The sequence below is a fragment of the Artemia sp. Qi Xiang Cuo genome, chromosome 9, assembly GCF_049724085.1.
Source record: "Artemia sp. Qi Xiang Cuo chromosome 9, ASM4972408v1, whole genome shotgun sequence".
Taxonomy (NCBI): domain Eukaryota; kingdom Metazoa; phylum Arthropoda; class Branchiopoda; order Anostraca; family Artemiidae; genus Artemia; species Artemia sp. Qi Xiang Cuo.
This window is the reverse complement of record NC_142802.1, coordinates 70,350,661-70,373,032: the sequence shown is the minus strand read 5'-3', so window position 1 is coordinate 70,373,032 and position 22,372 is coordinate 70,350,661. Positions and strand designations below refer to the sequence as shown.

Genomic DNA, 22,372 nt, shown 5'->3' with positions numbered 1-22,372 from the left:
TGGTGATGAGGTATCCAAAAAGCTTTAAAGTATAGTTGTGGGTGAAAAAGATAAGTACTTCAAGTTGGAGAATGGGTTTAGGAGGGATATTAAGAAAGTAACTTGCTCTGAAATGGTCTTTGAATAGAATTTATTGGTGTTAAGGTATCAAAAAAGCTGTGAAGTAGAGGCTTGTGGTAAAGAGGTGAGTAATTCAATTTGGAAAATGGTTTTGGGTGGGTCATTAAGAATGTATCTTAATCTGTAATGGTCTTTGAAAAATTTCTTGGTGTCGTGGTAACCAAAAAGCTGTATAGTATAGTTTTGGGTGAAAAAGATAAGTACTTCAAGTTGTAAAATTTGATTATGAGGGACGTTAAAAGAGTAACTTGCTCTAAAATGGTTTATGAATATTATTTATTGGTGTTCAGGTATCAAAAAAGCTGTAAAATATTGTTTTGTGTGAAAACGAATAGTAAATAAAGTTCGAAAATTGGTGTAGGAGGGACATTAAGAACGTAACATGTTCTGAAATGGTCATTTATTACTATTTCTTTGTGTTGATGTTAACAAAATGCTTTAATGTATAGTGTTGGGTGTAAGAGGTATGTAATTCAAGTTGAATATGGGTTATATGGTGGTCATTAGGAATGTTACTTTCTCATAAATAGACTTTGTTAAGTGTTACTTTGTGATGAAGCAACCAAAATTCTGTAGAGTATAGTTTTGGGTATAAAAGATAAGAAATTCAAGTTTGAAAATGGGTTGAGCAAGCCCATAATTACAGTATAGAACGCTTACATGGTCCTTGAAAAGTATTTCTTGGTGTTGAGGTATCCAAAAAGCTGTAAAGTATAGTTGTGGGTGAAAAAGATAAGTACTTCAAGTTGGAAAATGGGTTTAGTAGGGACATTAAGAATGTAACTTGCTCTGAAAAGGTCCTTGAAAAGCATTTCTTGGTGTTGAGGTATCCAAAAAGCGGTACAGTATAGGAGTGTGTTACATTGGTATCTAAGTCAAGGTTGTCCCGTGTTGACGAATTGACATGTATTCTTGAACTGTCACTGCACTGATAATCGGAAGGAATGTCAGTATTCTAGGGTAATAACTCCTGTGTGGGCACGATCTTTGGAAGTAACAGATCAGCACTTTAATACGGAAAATGCGCTTAGGAGGGACATTGTGAAAGTAACTTAATCTGAAATGGTCTTTGAAAAGTATATCTAGGTGTTGAGGTTTCCAAAAAGCAGTAAAGTATAGTTGTGGGTGAAAAAGATAAGTGCTTCAAGTTGGAAAATGGGTTTAGGAGGGACATTAAGAACGTAACTTGCTCTGAAATGGTCTTTGAAAAGTATTTATTTGTGTTGAGGTATCCAACAAGCTGTAAAGTATGGTGGTGGGTGAAAAAGATAAGTACTTCAAGTTGGAAAATGGGATTAGGAGGGAACATTAAGAAAGTAACTTTCTCTAAAATGGTCTTATAAAAGTATTTCTTGGGGTTGAGGTATCCAAAAAGCTGTAAAGTATGGTTGTGGGTGAAAAAGATAAGTACTTCAAGTTGGAAATGGGTTTAGGAGGGACAATAAGAAAGTAACTTGCTCTGAAATGATCTTTAAAAAATATTTCTTGGTGCTGAGGTATCGAAAATGCTGTAAAGTATAGTTGTGGGTGAAAAAGATAAGTACTTCAAGTTGGAAAATGGGTTTAGGAGGGACATTAAGAAAATAAATTTTTCTGAAAAGATATAATAATGCCTTAAAAAAGTATTAAAAAATGGAGAGGGGACTATTTTGGGGCCATAGGGGGAGGCATTAGGGGGTCCGGGGGGCCCTCGGGGGCCGTTTGGTCCTTTGGAGACCCAGGAGGGCCTTGGGGGGGGGGGGGGCGGGTGGTCCTTTGGGTGCCCGGGGGACCTTTGGGGACCGGTGGCTTCCTTCGGGGTTGGGTTAGGGAGATCGGAGCCCTTTGGGGTTGGGGTATTCTCTTCTAAAACATCTTCTAAAATCATCTTTTAAAATGTCTCTAACTGTTTCGCCGAAATAATTCCCTATAATGTCCAAAACGATTTCACCCAAATAACCCCTAAACGTAATTTCTGCGTGTTCCTTTTGTTTTTGGCATCCCTGCGCTGTCACATTTGAAATTACTAGGAAACTCTTTCCCGCGTTAATCTCTTCATCTTACAAACAATTCTCCTTTCATGAATCAATAATTGCCCTTAGAACAACAAATTAATTCCCCTTTCGTGACAAATCAATCATCCTTGACATCACCCGTCAGACATTAAAAAACTTCACCCAGAAACAATTTTCCTGGACGAAAATCAAAGACATTAATATACTTCATCCCAGAAACAATTCTGCTGGACGAACTCCAAGGTCGAACTCCAAAGATATTAATAAACTTCGCCCCGGAGACAATTCTCCTTGGAAACAATAAATTAATTCCCCTTTCGTGAATCAATAATTCCCCTTAGAAACAACAAATTAATTCCCCTTTCGTGTCAAATCAATCAACCGTGGCATCATCTGTCACGTGTGATTGATCGACCTTGGAAAAAGAGGTCATTGACCCCATTAGACTCGATCAATAATCCTTGAATAAATTATGTAAAAAGTTGTAGGTGGCAGCAGGGGTGTCGTCCCAGACCTCCTGAGGCCTTTCTACTCTCATTATTTTGTGAATGACTCGAAAAACTATTTATTTTTATCTATAAAAATGCTAGTTTCAATTATATTATTTTAGTAATACTACTGATGGCGGTCGCTGTATATGTGATCGAATATCTGGAGTTTTGTACCTGTTTTTTTTCACTTTATAAATAAATGGATTTATCCCCATTTGAAAATGTATTTGTTCGACGTAGAACAGCAGTGTGGTCCAAGAAAAGAATACCTAGTTTAAGGTGTTACGTCGAAAATAGTTAATAAGTGGCAGCAAGAGTCACAGCAACTCAAAAACAAAAATGATGAAAAAAAATTTCTGCGGTTACAAGACATGTGACAATGAGGATCAGAACGAATCAAAATGAAAATGAAGAGCAGAAAAATGTGTGGCTAGAAGATATACGACCGAGAGAACAAAGAATATGCTGTTAGAAGCTAATCAGCAGTGAGAATTACAAGCAATAGTAAGAATCACAACGTGTCAAAGATGAGAATGAAGAACAAAGAATTGTACAATTAGCAGAAACGCTAAAGCGAGTATCAGAAAGTGTCAAAAATGACAGTGAAGGAACAAGAACTGGGTTGTTAAAGGACAGCGAGAATGAGAACGAGTCAAAAATGAAAGTGCCGAAGAAAAAAAAAATTATGTTAGAAGAACAGCACCATCACAATCTTCGATGCCAATAAATTGCAAATAACACGCAAGTGTTATTTACAAGTCATTGGGATCATTTAACTCCGAATGTATTCACTGTGGAGTCCTTTTCTCGTATATATATATATATATATATATATATATATATATATATATATATATATATATATATATATATATATATATATATATATATATATATATATATATATATATATATATATATATATATATATATATATATATATATATATATATATATATATATATATATATATATATTTATTATATATATATATATATATATATATATATATATATATATATATATATATATATATATATATATATATATATATATATATATATATATATATATATATATATATATATATATATATATATATATATATATATATATATATATATATATATAATTTTAATTTTACTTAAAAATTTAATGCATAGAGGGGGCCCCGGAAAACAAATTTCAATCGGGCCCCGCACCTAGTTGGTCCGGCTGTGGTTATTTGATATACTGATTTCGATGGTCTTATTTCATTAAGATTGTTTGACTATATTGGGATGTTTCTCCCCTTTTTCGAAAATTTGGCAAATTTTCTCTGGCTCGTAGCTTTTGATGGGTAGCATTACACTTAATGAATTTTTATATTTAGAATCAGCATAAAGAGACAAATTTTTCGAAATATTAACTGTTATAAAAATTATTTTATTAGAGGTTCAGCTACTATTAGGCCGAGTGATTCCTTACTTACAGTTCGTTACCACTAAGTGTTTGAAAATACACTTCTTTTTTTTATGCTGATTGTCAATAGCTGAAAGACTCTATTCTGAGAATTGTACAACTGCTAATGATGATGACGCAATGGGTGGGGGAGGACAATTGTTGTGATTTGGCGGGTGTATCGTATCCAGGTAATGCAAATCATCGTGTAATATAACTAGGTGCTGTACAGTATGTTTCTCGGTCTTACCTGAAAAATTGAAGTAAAAGGAATTGGCTTTTATAGTTAGCTGCGTTTCGGATTTTGTACAGTTGAGTAATTAATGAGAGAATGTTTTGTTTAAAAAGGGAATTTTAGGACAAAAGACAACAAGGCTTAAAACACATATTTAGACTAATCCGCTGGCAGTGCTAGTGGTCGTCAAAGGTAAATTTATGGAAACACTTTACTAGTTTTAATGAAGTGACTGAAGACCCTTACTGATATTCCAGGGGAAGAAAGAATGGGGAATTCCTTTTTTGTAGAATTTAGGTTATTATTGGGCCGAGTCACTCCTTACTTACAGTTCGTTACCACGAACTGTTTGATTCAAAATACGCAAAAATCATTAAATTAAAAATCAGAAATCAAAATTTATGGGCCTGACATCCCCTGTAAAAAAGTTTTGTTCGAAAAGCTCCCTTAGAAAATCGTAAAAAAAATTAATCAATAATTCCTTTTGATAATTCAGACCACCTCCCTTTGAGGAGTATTTAAAGGAGTGCACCTTTTCAGGGAGGATTATCATTCAAGAGTAATCGAAGTGTTTTTATGTGAATGTTAACCTTTAAATTTAAAAACATGGGTCAAGGGGGTGCCTCGCCCATTAATAGCTTACTAATTATAGCTTATTGCTTATTATTAAGGGTATACCCCCCCCCATTTCTTTACAAAGGGTGTCTTAGAACCAAAGCTTGGTTCTGGCAGGTGGGGATATTCGATTCTTTTCTGTAGTTTTCAGTTTTATTTGTCTGAATATTTCCTGTTTGCGTGGATTCGAAAGAATTCAAAGAAACGTTTAAGATTACAAAAGCCATGGCGATTTAGAAAATACACAATTTTAAAATGCAAATGCACAAATGCAAATGAACATATTTTAAAGCGCAAAACCCTTAGACAGGGTTTAAAATCCTGTCTAAGGGATTTTTTCTATCTTTGAAAAGTCTCCCAAACCACTATTTGGAGCTTTTGTTTTCCGGAAAAAGTACAGTACTTTCTAGTTGTTGTTTTTGTCTTCTTTTTTTATCCAGTTTTCTTTCTCAGTTCTATATTACTTAACTGGTTGTTATTCAGCTTTTACTTTGTATTTTTACTTTGATCAGATTTCATTATGCAGGCCATATTCAGATTTCACATTGACACAATGTTTTTTTTTTCTTAATGTGATGCTCATTTATGGTCTGCGTTTGTCTGAAAAGTCCAAAAATAATCCCTGGAAATATATAAGATTGTAAAAAGCGTGGGAATTAAACAGATTTGCTGTCTAGGAGAATAAAAAAAAAAAAAAAAAAAAAAAAAAAAATAAATAAAAAAAAAAAAATTGGCAAAAAAAACAAGCTGGAGTAATGATTTTATAGACGCACTAAAGATGAAAGATGATATTTTGCCAAAGATTGCCAGAATAAAAGCAAGTTGTCCCTGAATGGAGTGGAAAGAGGTCATAATGAAGGATTTAAAGGAAAATTGGACTTCTTCGGAGGGGTTAAAAAGTGAACATTTGAATATATCCTGGTTGAAGATGAGCTTCTGCAGCTTTGAAAATACACTTCTTTTTCATTTAAGGATAAACGTGCTACCGCGGGGTAGCATGACCTCTGAAACTAGGAGGCTATGTATGTAGCGTTTAATGGTTTTAAACTGCTTGGCTGCCCCAAAAATTTCGTTCGACAGCATGTTCAGCCTAGTTTGACCACATTAATTCTTTTGTGGCACAAAATGGTAGACATTGGCAATTTTTCTGGCAGGATCTGAAACTGGCAGGCTATGTATTTTCTTTCTGATAGTTTCAGACTGATTGGGTATTTTAGAATTTTCCCTTAATAACATGCTATCCCTAGACGGACAAAATTATCAGGTTGCAGCACAAGATGGCACAATTCAGTACTCTCTGGTGAAAAGATCTGTTATATTTTTAAGATTAATAGGAACAAAGACAAAATAAGCATAATTTATTTAAGACAGTTTTTGTGAAAAATAAAAGGAATCACCTATCACTACTAGTAAAACAATTTTTTGAAGGTGAAAGCATTATTTTAAAACACCAATCAAATAAACTAAAAAGAAACTAAAATGCAAAGACTGATCCCAAATGAACAAATAATTCTAAAAAAGAAAAGCTAGCATATGTATTAATCAACAAATGCTTTTTGTTAATAGTCTTCGGTGGTACCATTAGCACCCCCCTTTAATTGGTGAAAGATTATCCAATCCATCAACCCACTACATGACGAATTGGTGTTTATAATGAGTTACAAAAATAACAGAACTAATTTTCTGTTACACGATACAAGATGGAAATGTCTAAGATAATCTCTTAGTCTTTCATATTTGTAGACAGAGATACTCTTATTGGTGGAAACATTCTTAAGCGGATGGGTAGCTGCGCCGAAGGTGAATGTAGGTTGACTTGAGGAATAAAAATGGACCTGAGACCTTCATTGCCTTGCAGTACCTACCAAGAATTCTTTGTTTACAGAAGGATTTAGTAAGCATAAGCTACTGAAGTAAGTTTAACAAATCATTTTTTTGGCGATACTTGGCGGAACAGAATTTCTCATACCTCATTTTTTATGAAATGTTCTTTTTTTTTATAAGAATACATCCTAAGCTAGGAGGGGCTAAATACAACTATTCATGGTAAAATAGTCAAAACCGAGTTGGAATAGTGGTGTTGCCGACTCTCCGCCAACTTATTTAGAAGTTGTAAGCGCCCTTTCTTCCATCTTGCCCTCCACGCTTCCGCCACGGTAAGCCATTTCCTCTCACGTGCGGCGCACACTTAACGTCAAACTAGGCAAACTTCTGGCACGCGTAGTTCGTGGCACCTGTTGCACACAAAATGGGCAACCTCTAGCTTGGGGCGTAGAAAATAAAAATCATTGGCCAATTACATACTTGTGCCCTATGGCAGAGAAATGACTACAGCGGTGGCAATTCACGAAAATGTAGGGGATGGGTGAGGATTTATTTCAATTTTTTAATAAAGATACAAAAAAAATTTTATTTTTCAAAACCAAGGGGGGATTTTTGTTTTAGATTTTTCTAATTAAGATACTAAAAAGGTATCTCAAATGGTAAACTGTAGGAAAAATGTGGTTCAATCTTGCTTTTTAAGGCTATTAAATTAAAAAAAACAAGTTTTTTAAACTGAAAGTAAGGAGCAACATTAAAACTTAAAACGAAAAGAAATTATTCCGTATAAGGAAGGGGCTGTCCCCTCCTCAGCGCCTCGCTCTTTACGCTAAAGTTTTTATTGTTTTAGAAAATAAAGTTGTGAGGCAAAGTCAAACTTTAGCGTAAAGAGAGAGGCGCTGAGGATGGGACAGCCCCTTACATATACGGAATAATTACTGTTTGTTTTAAGTTTTAATGTCGCTCCTTACTTTCAGTTAAAAAAACTTGTTTTTTTTAATTTAATTTTTGAACGTTTTTGAATTAATGGAGTTTTTGATTTTGGCTCATCGTAGATCAATAATTAAAACAAAATTTGCATATTAATTTTATTTTTATTTGTTTAAATGGCTTTCTCGAAAGTTATTAAATTTTATTTATGAACATGTTATTTTTGTTTTTATTAGTAATAAATATAACTAACTTACGAATTAGCTTGCGTAAAGAACTTCTATATTCATATATTTTTAATATGTATATTAGGGGTTCGCCCCCTAGTTAATACATCGCTCTTTGCGCTAAATTTCAAATTTTGTTCCAATTGTTTAAAAATGACCCCTTAATCACAAAGGCCGTTAATTAGAATAAATAGCTCTTATGAAAGTACAAAAAAAATCTCTGGCTTAAAGAACAAGTTATTGACTAGGGGGCGAACCCAATCATATACGTAATATTTCTGTTCATTTTAAGTTTTTATGTTGCTCCTGACTTTCGGTAGAAAACCTTGTTTTTTTAATTTAATTTCTGATCGTTTTTAAATAATGATGGGAAATCCAGTGCCCCCTTCATGGCAATGTCCCTTCCCCCAGTGAAAACTTTCCTCGTGGAAAGATCCTCCCACATAACCCCAGACCCCCTACTACCAGAAAAAATCCCCCTGAAAATGTCTGTAGACTTCCCAATAACCAATACTATATGTAAACATTGGGTAAAGCTCATAACTTTCAGCCCTCCCCCCAGGGGCTTTGGTGGATCAAGTCATCCTAAAAGACATATTTATCATATTTTTGACCATGCTGAACAAAATGGCTATCTCAAAATTTTGATCGGGTGACTTTGGGGAAAAAATGAGCGTGGGAGGGGGCCTAGTTGCCCTCCATTTTTTGGTGACTTAAAAAGGGCACTAGAAATTTTAATTTCCGTTCTAATGCGCCCTCCCACGATATTCTAGGACCACTGGGTTGATACGATCCTCCCTGAAAAAAAAAAAAACAAACAAAAAACAAATAAACTCGCTTCCGTGATCTTTTTTCTAGCCAAAAATTTAACATTCCACATTATAGCAGATAACAGCTTTAAGTTTCTACAATTGGGTTCTCTGATACCCTGAATCTGACGATGTGGTTTTCATTAAGGTTATTTGGTTCTTAGGGGTGTTTCCCCCTTTTTTCAAAAATCAGGAAAATTTTCTCAGACACGTAACTTTTGATGAGTAAAACTAAACTTGATGAAACTTATATATTTGAAATCATCATTAAAATTTGATTCTTTTGATGTATCTATTGGTATCAAAATTCCGTTTTTTAGTTTCGGTTACAAAATAGAGTTCTTTAGAGAGCCGGGTCGCTCCTTACTTACAGTTCGTTACCACGAACTATTTGATAATGAGAGAAAGGATGAGTTGGCTAGGACTCGTTGTGCGGATGAAGGATGCCAAAATGCCAAAGATTGTCCTTGTCGGCCAACTGTCTGGGGCCAAACAAAAAGCGGGTCGTACCCGAACGGGGTTGGAAGATGTCGGAAGAAATATTTAAAGGAAACGGGAACTTCTCGGGAGGTTGTAAAGAGGGAGGCTTTGATAAGATTTGGACGGAGTAGAAGCGTGCGTAGCTGTGTTGGCCTCAGGTGACTTAGCATCACAATTAGTTGTTAGTAGTAGCAGTAGTAGTAGTATTGTTTCAAAATCTAGCGGTCGTTTGCCCCACCCCCTCTCAATTGGTGCCACTGAATGAATATATATTTTTATTCGAAACCTTGTAGAGATGTCTAAAAATTACATTAAAGTTAAAATAATTTACTATACAACAAAAAGGATATGGGGAGTGCACTTCGGCACTACTAAATTGCGTCTCTCAAAAATTTTCACTGAATTTGAATTAATTTTTGGGTTTTTCATTTCAAGAATCAAATGAACCATTAAAAATTCAATTGGACTATGTTCATTTTTTTTTTCTTAGTGTTTAGTGTCACGCCCCTTAATTGACTATTAACTTTTTCCTTTGATTAAGGCATTTCCAAAACAAAGATTAAGGATTAAAAAAAAATAAAAAAAAACGAAGCCAAAGTATAAAGTGACTATATTGATTTTCTTAGTTATAAGAGCAGAGACATGCACAAGATTAATTTTCTTGCAGGGGTACAAATTTGAAAGAAAACTTCAACAGCGGGATAATCGCATACGAACAAAGACATACGCAGGAAGAAATAGGGACCTCGGTCCCTCAAGCTCATAAATTTTTCCAAATTTGCTGGCACTTATTAATCAAATCATCAATGAGTTTGTTTTTTTGGGGTTTTCCTTTGACTGGACAGATTTTTGTTTTCTTTCTTTTGACACATAATGTCGGCGAAAATATAGACATAGACCTATTGTAAAAAAAAAAACAACATAGACCTATTGTAAAATACCTTAGAATGGGATGAACTGTAATAATAAAAGCCATCCGGAATCTTTTTGAAACACATTTCAAAGACGGTCGGTTAATAGCGTCGCTATATAGCCAACAAATCCAACAGTTCGTGGTAACGAACTGTAAATAAGGAGTGATGGGGCTCAATAATAACGGAAACTCTAAAAAACGGAATATTGATACCAATAGATATATCAAAAGAATTTACTTATTATGCTGATTCCAAAAATATAAGTTTCATTGATTTTAGTGTTACCCGTCATGGGCTACGTGCCTGAAAAAATTTACCCTATTTTGGGAAAAAGGGAGAAACACCCCTTAAAAGTCAAAGAATCTTAATGAAAATCACACCACCGAATTCAGTGTATCAGAGAACTCTACTGTAGAGGTTTCAAGTTACTATCTGCAAAAATGTTGAATTTTGTATTTTTTTGCCAGAAGAAAGATCACGGATGCCCTTTTTTTGCTTTCCCCAGGGGTAATCGTATCAGCCCAGTGCTAGAATATCGAGAGAGGGATCATTAGAACGGAAATTATAAGGGATTTTAGGTGACCAAAAAGATTGGAGGGCAACTATTTTCCCTGCCACGCACCTTTTTTCAAAAATCGTCCGATCGACATTTTGAGATAGCCATTTTGTTCAAAATAGTTCACTGATCCAAAAACTATACCGTTGGAGATAACACAACCCACCACAGCCCCTAGGGAAAAGTCTATAAGTTATAAAATTTGGCCATTGCTTACGTATAGCATTTGTTAGTGGAAGTCTGGAAGTATGCAAAACAAATTTTTTTTTTGGGGAGGGGTGAGTTTTATGCTGGAGGGATTTTCCACGGGGAGAATTTTCCATGGAGAGGGAGGTGTCCAGAGGGTGAACTTTTTAGGGGAAATTTCTTTGCTGGGGGAATTTGCCAGAATTCCTATACGATTTTTTTTTTATTATTATTTTTTTTATAAAAATAGACTATAATATTGAAAAAATACAAAATCATTTTCTAATGCATATTTTAAGTTCTTCTTCTTTTCTTTCTTTTACCCAGCGGTATTTGGTTCTCCTTTCTGCGTTTCCCCTTCTTTTTCGTTTTCTCAATAATAAGTGGTGATACATCACGTAATGGATAGAATCAAACCGGGTATTGTTTCCTTTTCTTACTCCTGAAAGAAAAAAAAATCAATCCTGTTTCTTCCTTCTTTTTTTTTATCTAAGACTCTTTGCTTATTTGTAATCTAATTTATCCCTGTTTCTCTATTATTTCCTTCACTTTACTACCTATCTATCTTACCTCTTACTCGACGTTCCATAGCTTTCCACTTTTATAATTCCTCACATACATAATTTTTTTCTCCTAGTACATTTTATCTACCTTACAATTTCAAAATTCTCATCCTAGCTACCCACGGCGGCAAGGGGCTGCTCCCATTCATTAGGCCTATAACATATAACATTAAAATACAAATTTACAATGGATATACGTTTTTGTACTTTAAAATACATTCACTTGTCTTATAACACTTTAAAACACTTTTCACTATATTTGCATAAATAAAAGATAAAATTAAAAATATAACACCGAATTTTTTTCAATTTTAAGCGTGGAGATGTTAAGGGTAATTGTCCGGGGTAAATTTCACAAAGATTGAATTGTCTAGCGGATATTTTCATGGGGAGGAGGTATTTTTCCATGGAGGTGGAGCCAGATTTCTTGACATTATTAAAAAAAACGATCAGAAATTAAATTAAAAAACAAGTTTTTACAACTGAAAGTAAGGAATAACATTAAAACTTAAAACGTACAGAAATTATTACGTATATGAGGGAGGGTGCTCCCTCCTCAATACCTTGCTCTTTACGGTAAAGTTTGAATTTTGTCCCAATTCTTTAAGAACGATTCCTGATACACATGGGTCGTTTCATTAGAACAATAAGACATTTTTTTCAAAAATTACTTAAAAAAACTAGTGTAAAGAGCGAGATTTTGAGGAGGGAGTAAACTCCTTCACATATAAAATAATTTCTGTTCGTTTTAAGTTTTAACATTTCTCCTTGCTTTCAGTCGAAAAACTTGTTTTTTTTAATTCACTAGCCAAGATTTATCATAAACGATTAGCTTAAAGTATTTCGAACATATTTTTATCCCCAAGATGAACAGCGGCATAGTTCTACGAAACAGTCCCCAAGGACTGTTTGAGACTAAGACCCAGGAAAGACTACAGTAAAATGCCAAGGACCCAGACGAGACTACGGATATTGTATTTGCTTTATAAATTTGACTATTGAGTAGTCAAACTAATGAGCAGTTTGACTAAGTATATATGACTTGGATTGGCTTACCTCGGTGGGGGGTGGTTCAACTTATACACCCCCTCAACAAAATGAGAAGAATCTTCTCAGAACAGATTTCATAGAATTTACCTGCCTAGAAATTTTTTCATATAGAGCTATTTGAACCGTTCTGACCAAAAAAATTTTGGAAGTCAAACTTATCAACTAGAACTCAGACCAATTCCGAGAAAATTCTATATTTTTTTTTTAAATCTAAAAATATATCACGTAGTTTCAGCCCGAAAAAATTATTTCCAGTGGGAAGGACAAGGATAAAAGATTTTTTTTGGGGGGGGGGGGGCATTTGATAAACAGAGAGTTTTTGCAGGTAAAGTGTCGCATTTCACTAGATGAGAAGTAGGCTTATACATTTCTTTTATTTGATTTTACTAATCTTTTCTTGAACTATGAGCCCGGAATTATTATCAGTAAGGTATCGCCGGAAATATAAAGTAGCAGAATATCATCCTTTGCCCCCAAACATCTTTAAAGCGAAAAAGCTTGCCGCTACATAGGAATCCTTGGATGATTTGCCCCAAACCACGCGTTGCCCTCTTGGCTGAAAGCAGAGAATAAGAAGATCAGTTCCTGCGCTACGCAGACCATTGGTCAGCATGCGGAAAAAAAGATTACACGCTACAAGAACTTTTCAGTGACGTTAAGATGACTAGTTTAACTGGATACATCACTGTAAAAAAGAGAATTAAATAAACAAAAAGCTGACCATAAAACATTTATAGACAGACAAATTCACTGGAGGGGAGAAATTCTCAGCTCTATTTGATATACTACTCATCATTCATTTTATTGTTTTTATTCATAGCCAGGAGCGTAATTCGCTATGGGGTTGGGGGCAATTGCACCCCCCCCCCCAGTGGAAATTTAGCGGCTTCAAAACGTGACGTTTTGCCTTTTGTTGTTGTATCTTTTTGCTAAATTAGGTTGGATTTAATTTCATATGACATTAATTTTTTGATCAATAATATCTTGCTAGCTGGTTGGTGGACATTCAGAACCCTGCATTTGATTTTTTGTGAACCAAATTAATTTTTATCAAACAAAACCTTACTTTTCTTAAACAGCTTCGCTAAGTCGAAGTTTGTTATTGAAGTCCATTTCAATCCACCACCTTTTCAAGGGGTTTCAAGGTCTTTTTTGAATTACCGTAAAAAAAAAAAAATTTTGCCTCCTGGACCCAGTTAGGATTATTCAAACGTTAAAAACGCAATTTTCTAAGATTTTTTTCTGGAGTCTTTTCAGTGTTGCCAAGTTGAGCCGCAAAAATAAATAACCAAAAATAACTATCTGAATTTGACAAAGTTTATCGTCCATAAAAATTTAAAATTTAATAATCTATCGATCTCCAAGGATGACAACACCTTCAAAGAAAAGCGACACTTTCTTAGGCAGTTTGGTGAATTTGTTTTTGGCCAATTTTTGCTGAATTTTTACTCGCACTCCTATTGTTTTTTTTTATTTGGTGCTCATTACTACCAAAACTGATTTACTGTATGCTGAATTCGTTTTAATCAAAAATTTATTCGAGATTTTTGCTAATTTGTCAAGGAATATATGGTTGTGCAAGTTCAGACAATCAGATTTCATGTTCAATGTCCTTGGTATTTTATTTAAGTGTATTGTATTTTCAGATATGTCAGTATACATCAATAAGGGCTTATTGGTGATTGTCCTTGCAGTTATTTGCATGTGTTTCTTCGTCCAAACAGCTGTTTCTGATGAAGATCCTGCTTTGACAAAATATCTGCATGAGTTGGACAGGATTTTTGGCTCCAATGCCAGACCAAGGTAATAAACTCCACAATTATTAAACTGACTATTTTAATTTATAGAGTATTTAAAGAATTATGCTTAAAACAAAATATTGATGTGCTTACAAAAAACATTACAAAAAAAAAATTAAATTGGCAATAGAATCATTAAAAAGAAATGATAGTGGAAATTGACGAACTTGAATTTGGGACTCCAGCTGCCCACAGAAGAATTAGGTAAGCACAAATCGTTTTAATACTACTACTAACAACTCACCGCAGCACCAAGACGCCTGATGCTAACACAGCTACGAACGCTCCTCCTCCATCCCAATCTATTCAAAGCCTCCCTTTTACACCCTCCTACGAGGTTCCCATTTCCTTTAAATCTTTCTTTATGACGTCCTCCCACGCCAGACGAGGACGACCTGCATTCCGTTTAGCCCTAGACAGTTGGCCGAAAAAATAATTTCGGCAATCTGTCATCCTTCATCCGCACAGCGTGCCCTAGCCACCTCAACCTTTCTTTCATTATAGACCTAGACAGCGGTATTGAACCACATTTTTCGTACAGCCTATTGTTTGAAATACGGTCAGTCAACCGGGTACCCGTACCCAGGTACCCATTTCTCTGGAAAACATCTAGCAAATCTTCATCCGCTTTTCGGAGTGCCCATGCTTCAGAGCCATATTTGACCACTGTTATCACTGTAGCTTCTAATATTCTAATTTTGGTTTGCAGACTTATCTTCCTATTCTTCCAAACTTTTTTTAACTGTCAAAAAACACCCTGAGCCTTGGCTATTCTACTTTTAACATCTTCACTGCTCCCACCATCTTTACTGATAATACTACCAAGGTAAGTGAAGCTGCCCACCTGATCAATCTTTTCATTACCCAGCGTCACCTCTTTATCTTCATTTATTCCTAGGCTTAGGGACTTAGTCTTCTTAACATTAAATTTTCAAACCCATTCTATCACGCTGAACTCGCAAAACCTCTAGGATGCTTAAATCATCAGCATAATCTAAGTCCAGGAGACTTTTCCCTCCCCATTTGATTCACAATTGTTCCTTCTAATTCTTTCATTTCCATTTTAATTTTTAAGTTCTTTTTCATTATTTTATTCCTGTTTACCACTAAATGTCGTTTGAAAAGTTTAGATACTAAATTTCTGATTTTTTAATGATTTTTTTTTTGTAATGCCTCACAGAGAATTACAAGAGAATGTGGATTCTAAGAAGGAGAATTAAGTTTTTGAATCTAATAGATTTCACCACTGTTACTACAGAATGATTTCAGATATTATCATATACCTGACCATTTTAACCCCCGCCTCCTTTTCAACACTTTTTAAGCGCAAAAACATGGCCATTTTGTATTATTCAGGGAAATATAACATTTTTCTGCCAAAAGACTTTTTTTTTAATCGCAAGAATCACTCCGATGCATTCGTAAAGACATGAATGGTCCGACTTGTGTAGAACTCTACTTGAAAAATTTAGAATCATTTAGGACGTTCGCGACGAGTAAGTTAACATAACTTGAATACATCTAGCGCAACTATTTACGTATTTCTCTAGTATAGTTTCTTTTTTTGAAAGCTTAAATGAGGTCAGTGTTCAAGGAAGTTCAGCAAACCTTAATTCTTGCTTCGTTTCTTTGCCTAAGGATGTCGATTTTATTTCTGATATTGTTGCAAGAGTAGCTGTAACCCAGTAAAGAATGAACCATGTCCCAGCGGTTAGAGTAACAAAAATTAGACAATACGGCAATTTTGTATTATTAAGGAAAATCTGACACTTTTCTGCCAAAAGACTTTTTTTATTCGTAAGAATAACTCCGAGGCATTCGAAATATGTTGGACATCCTTGATGGTAAAATTCCTTGAGTAAAGACATGATTGATCGACTTGAGTATAAATCGCTACTTGAATGATTTGGAATGTTAAAAGTTTAATGAGACGTGGAAGTTAACGTTAAGTAATGGTGAACCTTACTTGCAGACACAGCTAGCACAGTTTTCTTCAACCACTTGTGTATCTATAACAAGGCCGTATCCCGGGTGGGGGGGGTTTGATCCCCCCCCCGCCCCCCCGCAAAAGTTTTGTCCGATCGATCAGTCAATCAATCAATTGGGTTTATTTTAAAAGGAAAACGAAATAAAATAAAATAAAAGACACTGCTATGTCACACATTCAACGTTGAGACCCATAAATATAAATATTCATCACTATAATGCAGAACTGCTCTCACATCACTCCCAAGACAACCACACGCCTCCTCCACAATTACTTGTTATTACCTTAACTATCCGGTTTCTTTCTCCCTCCCCGGAAGCACAATCACCTCACCTAATTAACTATAGAGCAACAAAAATAATCTTAAATACTAAACTTATTTTAATCCAAATTAACTTCTAATTATTTGACCTTTCACTAAGTAATTCTTTAAATTATTTTTTTAAGGATCCGAGTGAGCTCTTACATCTCAGATCTTGCGGCAGCATGTTCTACTCTATAGCGCAAGTCACATCTTGGGGAAAATCCGAGGGCACCGTTAGTGTTCCTCTTACCCGGCTGTCAAAAGCAGATCGGGTGTTTTGATTATGTTGTTCAGTTGTCAACCTAAAGAGATTGTGGAAAGAAGGTGGAAGTGACCCGGAAAAGAACCTAAAAAAACAAACTGAGCATGACAGACGGTAGAATGAACCAAGAGAGAGACAGTCATCTATGCTTACAATTATTTTCAGTGCATGCCTATGGATTGAATCAAGTCTCTTCAAGTGGGATTTGAACATTGACTGCCAAATTTCTGCACAACATTAGAGATGACGTTTCAGAAGTCCGTTGTAAAGTAGACGAAGGGATTTTTGTGGAAATGTGTGCTTCAGTTTTCTAATAATGCCTAGATTGCGGGAGAGCTTCAGTTCCAGAGCCTGGAAGCGGCATAAAAAGTAGAGGTTTTCGTTTAAAAGTACAGCTAGATACCTGGTAAAACCTGTTTCTGGTCGCTGAATCGTTCCTCGAGAAGTCGTAATTCCAGTTATTTCTGGATGAACAGTTCCGATACTTGAAAAGGAGAGGACACACGTATTTTCAGCATTGAATACAAGTCGATTTACATCCATCCATGTGTAAGTTTCCTCCAAGATGACTTGTAGTTCACTCTGGAGTGCTGACATGCTAGTATCACAGGAGCCCATTGTAGTTTCATCTGCGACTGCCACCATTTCATCAAAGTCACTGTCGTCTTTGGAAGTGTCTTCACCACAGCACAGTTTGCAGCACCTTGAAATCGTGAAATTTGGGTTTAGGACGCGACTTAGGTTATTTACATCAACTAGAAATAACAGTGGACCCAGGATTGATCCCTGCGGCACTCCGACGTTTACCACAATATTATTCAAAGGATCTTCTCCTATGTAAATGCACCGGTACCTAAGGTAGGACTGGAATAATTCCAGAGCCTCTTCTCTAACTCTGATGTAATTTAATTTACTTAGTAGAATTCGATGATCCATATTGTCAAACACTTTTTTAATGTCAAGCAAGATAGCAGCTGGCACAAGTCCCAGGTCAAGTCCTTTGTTCACAAATAAGCTCAGTGACGTCAGCGTATATTCTGTGAAATGTCCTTGTCTGAATCTGAATTGCTGTTGGTTTAAGAATCCCTTTACTTCGAGAAACGAATAAAGTTGATTCTTCATAGGCTTATCAAAGACTACGGGTAACACTCAGAGAATTGAGACGGGTCAAAAGTTGGACGGCTTATCTTGAAGGCCTACTTTATGGAATGGGACAATTCGTGTTTTTTTCAGGAGGGATGGAAATTCCCCCGTCTGTAAAGAGATGTTTATCAGGTGTGTTAACGGTTTCAACATGAATGGAAACACTGTCTTCAACACTTTCATGTGAATGCAGTCATAACCAGATGCAAATATACCTTTCCAAGTTTTGATAATCATTGAGACATCCATGGAATTTACAGGAAGGACGGCCATTGACTTGACAAACACTGGGCCCAGAAAATCTTTGTGGGATTTGGCTAGGGTTGTTGCAGTCTTCACTGTTTTCTCTCCAATCCTGCTGAAGAAGGTACAAAATGCTTTTGCAGCTTCCAGTGGTTCAGTCAGGGTTTTCCCATAAACGGTAATTGTTGTTGGAAAATCAGGTTTCTTGTCTTTGGGTCGCAGCACTGTATTGATGGTCATCGGCACTTTCCTTTCATCTTTACCACTTTCAACTAGTTTTTTTTATTAAAGTAGTCTCTTTTGGCTTTTCTTAAAATTGACTGTAGGCACTTCTTGTAAGATTCATAAATTTCCAGGCTAGACTTCTTGTAAGATTCATAGACTCGGCACGTTACGCTATTGGGTCCATAGATTTTGCTTGTTGTTGATACATCTCAGTAAACTTTCAGTAGCCTACGGGTTTATCGGTGCATTTTTCCACTCTTAGCTGGTTTTTCTTAAAACAATGTGCCTTGTATAGAATTGTAAATATATTATGGAATTCTTCGCAACCTTCATTCACGTCTTCATTTCCCATAACACCATCCCATTTCGTTTTCTCCAGTTCATCATTTAATTACCTTAGATTTTCTTAAAATAGGTTAAAAATTGGCACATTCTCTCTAATTTTCAAAAATGACATTGCTGCCTTTGCTGTCTGGAAAACGGTGCATAGGGGGAAATGATCCGACATATCACTGACCATGACTGAAGCTGAGAGTAGTGATAAAGTTTGGAAAATATTTTTTATTAAAGATTGAGGGCATGGCGTTATTAGTAAGAGGATGGCCCAGGTTGATATTGAAATCACCCATAATGATCACATCGTGATTCTGTTTTTCTAGCTGCTGGAGTGTTGCCGATAATATATCCATGCAAAAAGAAACAGAACCTGATGGGGATCGTCAAATTTCTCCAATGATAACCTTTCTTTGTGAAGGGAAAGACACTTCGATAAAAAGGGATTCAAACACACCCTCTATGTTCCTAGTCAGTTGGGTATTTACGAAAACTGGGTATCCGCTCTTTGTATAGATTGCCAACCCTCCAAGTCTTGTATCTTTTCTGTGCATTTCGAAGTGTATCCAGGGATATCCAATAAGCTATCGGTTCTACTGGTCAGGAACGTTTGGCATAGTCCAATAACATCGGGCTGAATTTGCCACCACATGGTCGTTATATCTGTCAGTGACGAACATAATCCTTGACAGTTAGGCTGAATTACATTGAGCTGAGATTCAGAGCATCTTTGGGCCTTACTAATTATTTGAGTTTATTTACTTTGAGGAAACCTACTGCTACTAAACAAAGAATAGTCTGTTTGATTACTTATTAAACGATCAAATTTTTTTCCAGATTCAAAAAAAGATTTTTTTTTTAACTGTTGTAACCTATTTTGGGCTATCGGCAAAGTATTGTATCCCGGGACAAACAGAAGGAACTCAAAACTTACCTAAATCTAGTAGAGAAGCGCGGTGGCGTCCTTAAACGAAGCGATTGAAAACTGGATTGAAATCGATTGAAAGCGATTAAAACGAAGATAATTGAAAACTAGAGCAAACAAACATGAATATATACAAAGCACAAGAAAAATATTAAAATGAAAAATGTTTGGAAAACACAACACTCAATTAGGCAAGCGTAAATAACTTAGTGACCACAATAATATTCTTACCCATTTCCACTGTTATAGCTGTAAAATCTATCATAAATTAATCATACTTTCACACCTTAATTTAAATTTACCCAATCGACCATAAAAGCAGAATAATCAACGAGAAAAAGAAAAAAAAATCAATTCTTGAGCACACGTAAATCGCTAAGAACCAGAATCAGCGTAGGCATATTGTATCGACAGTTTAAGCGGATCAAAGCAGTCATCTGAAAACTTGGTCCGCTGTGAATCTCGAGAATTTTTTCGCTGGATCACACGTGTCTCTGCGAGCTTTTCAGCTGGTGATTTTGATGTTTTCAGTTTGTAACCGAGCGCTAGCAATTCCTTTCTTCTCCTACCGAGCTCAGCTGAAAAGTCTATTGACACACTAGAACCCGTCTTTTTAAGCCTTCCACACTCTTCCATAATGATTGGGTGATCCGTGGTGTCAAGGCTAACAAAAATTGGCTCATCAAATTTTTGTTTTGACGTAGTTCGCCGTAGAGTCGAGCCGGTTCCTGACTGGGAGGGAGCTGTTTTCTTAGATCGGCTCAGGAAATTTTTGTTTTTGCGTAGTTCGCCGCAGAGTCGAGCCGGTTCCTGACTGGGAAGGACCTGTTTTCTTAGATTGTCTCAGCGAATTTTTGTTTTTGCGTAGTTCGACGAAGACTCGAGCCGGCTCCTGACTGGGAGGGAGATATTTTCTTAGAAACACGATACATGGTACCCATACGTAGCTGGTCCGAATCATTAATTCTGAGTTTAAACTGGAGGAAAGTTACTGCAGTATCTCGCAAATTTTCATTTCATTCCGTAGCCTCATTACCATGTACTAGAATAAAGTTTCGTCTGACATACATTTCCGACCGCAGAACCGTAGGTCAGTTTTCATCAGTTTATATTCAGTTTTCAATACTTTATTCTCTGTCTGGAGTTTCAAAATTAACTGCTGCAGCTCGTCCATACGGCGGTCGAAGTGTTCTTTTGTCACTGATATATTAATAACAATTAATACCAACATGCTTATTCAGTAAAGCTAAAAAGCCATAGAGTGAAACTTGTACGCAAGCGCCCGTATTTGTAATAAAACCAGGTCCCTTATTTGTTAAATACAGCTTCTAAAAAAAAACAGCTTCCCTTAATCGTTTTAACCCTTGAAAGGTCACTATAGGACCACATACTAGGAAAAATCTCCAACGCCTCCTATGCAATCTCTAGGTCAGACTATTGACAAAAAAAATATTTTTGCACTATTTATTCAAAATTTTCAATATTAGACTATGTTGTAAAAATACGACATTAGCCTCTCAATTCTATAAAAGTAGGGCATTTTCACTTGTTGTGGAAGGCTTTAAAATAGTTGTTTTTGCAGTAAGGTACAGTGAAAGCTCACATTTTTCGCATTCAAAAGTAGTATATCCTGATTTGCACTGTTTGCAGCGGCTCTGCTTCTCAGTCTTTTTCGGCCAGTGATCAAGTTCATCGGCTTGAACAGATATTCTAGGTCGGATTCAATTGCAGCTTCGAATAGAGCTGGGACTTTCTTCTACATCTGCGGATGGTCTACCACGTTTACGCTGGGGCATCACACGTGCCGAGGCATACAACCCTCCTGCAACTTCAGACCTGAAGGCTCTCAAGATCATCGGTTCGTCTGTCCTTGAAGTGAGCACTTTGACGTTTGACCTGAAAAGAAGCCAACTATTGCAGACTGCTGTGTCAATAAGCCATCAGAAGATTCTTAGATACCATTTTCATGTCCGAAGATGACTTCGGCACATCTCCACCAGCATGTCTGCTAAATCTACGCCATCCATATGACGGTTGTACTCGTAAACAATGGCTGGCCTTGAAACTTCAACCCTGGATTTATCCTTAACGTTCCAGCGTCTGCACGTATCATGTTGCGTTATTCCTGCATACGTTGAAGCCAAGCAAACTGTGCTGTTATCTAACCATCTAACCAAAGAAACCAAAGAAAACATCTGTTTTCAAAAGAAAAATCTGTTATCTAACCAAAGAAAACAAAAATTAGACATATTACACAGCCTGCCTACTCAATGACCCACCATCCCTGAGGGTTCGGCACATGAGTTCGGAGATGTTCGAAGATGAGTTCGGCACATCTCCACCAGCATGTCTGCTAAATCTACGCCATCCATATGAAGGTTGTACTCGTAAACAATGGCTGGCCTTGAAACTTCAACCCTGGATTTATCCTTAACGTTCCAGCGTCTGCACGTATCATGTTGCGTTATTCCTGCATACGTTGAAGCCAAGCAAACTGTGCTGTTATCTAACCATCTAACCAAAGAAACAAAAGAAAACATCTGTTTTCAAAAGAAACATCTGTTATCTAACCAAAGAAAACAAAAATTAGACATATTACACACCCTGCCTACTCAATGACCCACCATCCCTGAGGGTTCGGCACATGAGTTCGGAGATATCCGAAGATGAGTTCGGCACATCTCCACCAGCATGTCTGCTAAATCTACGCCATCCATATG

At 36.1% G+C, this 22,372-nt stretch overlaps 1 protein-coding gene across 1 annotated transcript in view; it reads left to right on the top strand.

Annotated features, from left to right (window-relative positions):
* The first annotated feature begins 6,752 nt into the window (after positions 1-6,752).
* Positions 6,753-22,372, top strand: part of LOC148948987 (uncharacterized) — a 53,339-nt gene continuing 37,719 nt past the window's right edge. The window contains exons 1-2 of the mRNA XM_089094165.1: positions 6,753-6,808; positions 14,078-14,234. Of these exons, the coding sequence (XP_088950291.1) occupies positions 14,080-14,234 (155 nt within the window). The 5' untranslated portion in view covers positions 6,753-6,808; positions 14,078-14,079. The remainder of the gene's footprint in view (positions 6,809-14,077; positions 14,235-22,372) is intronic.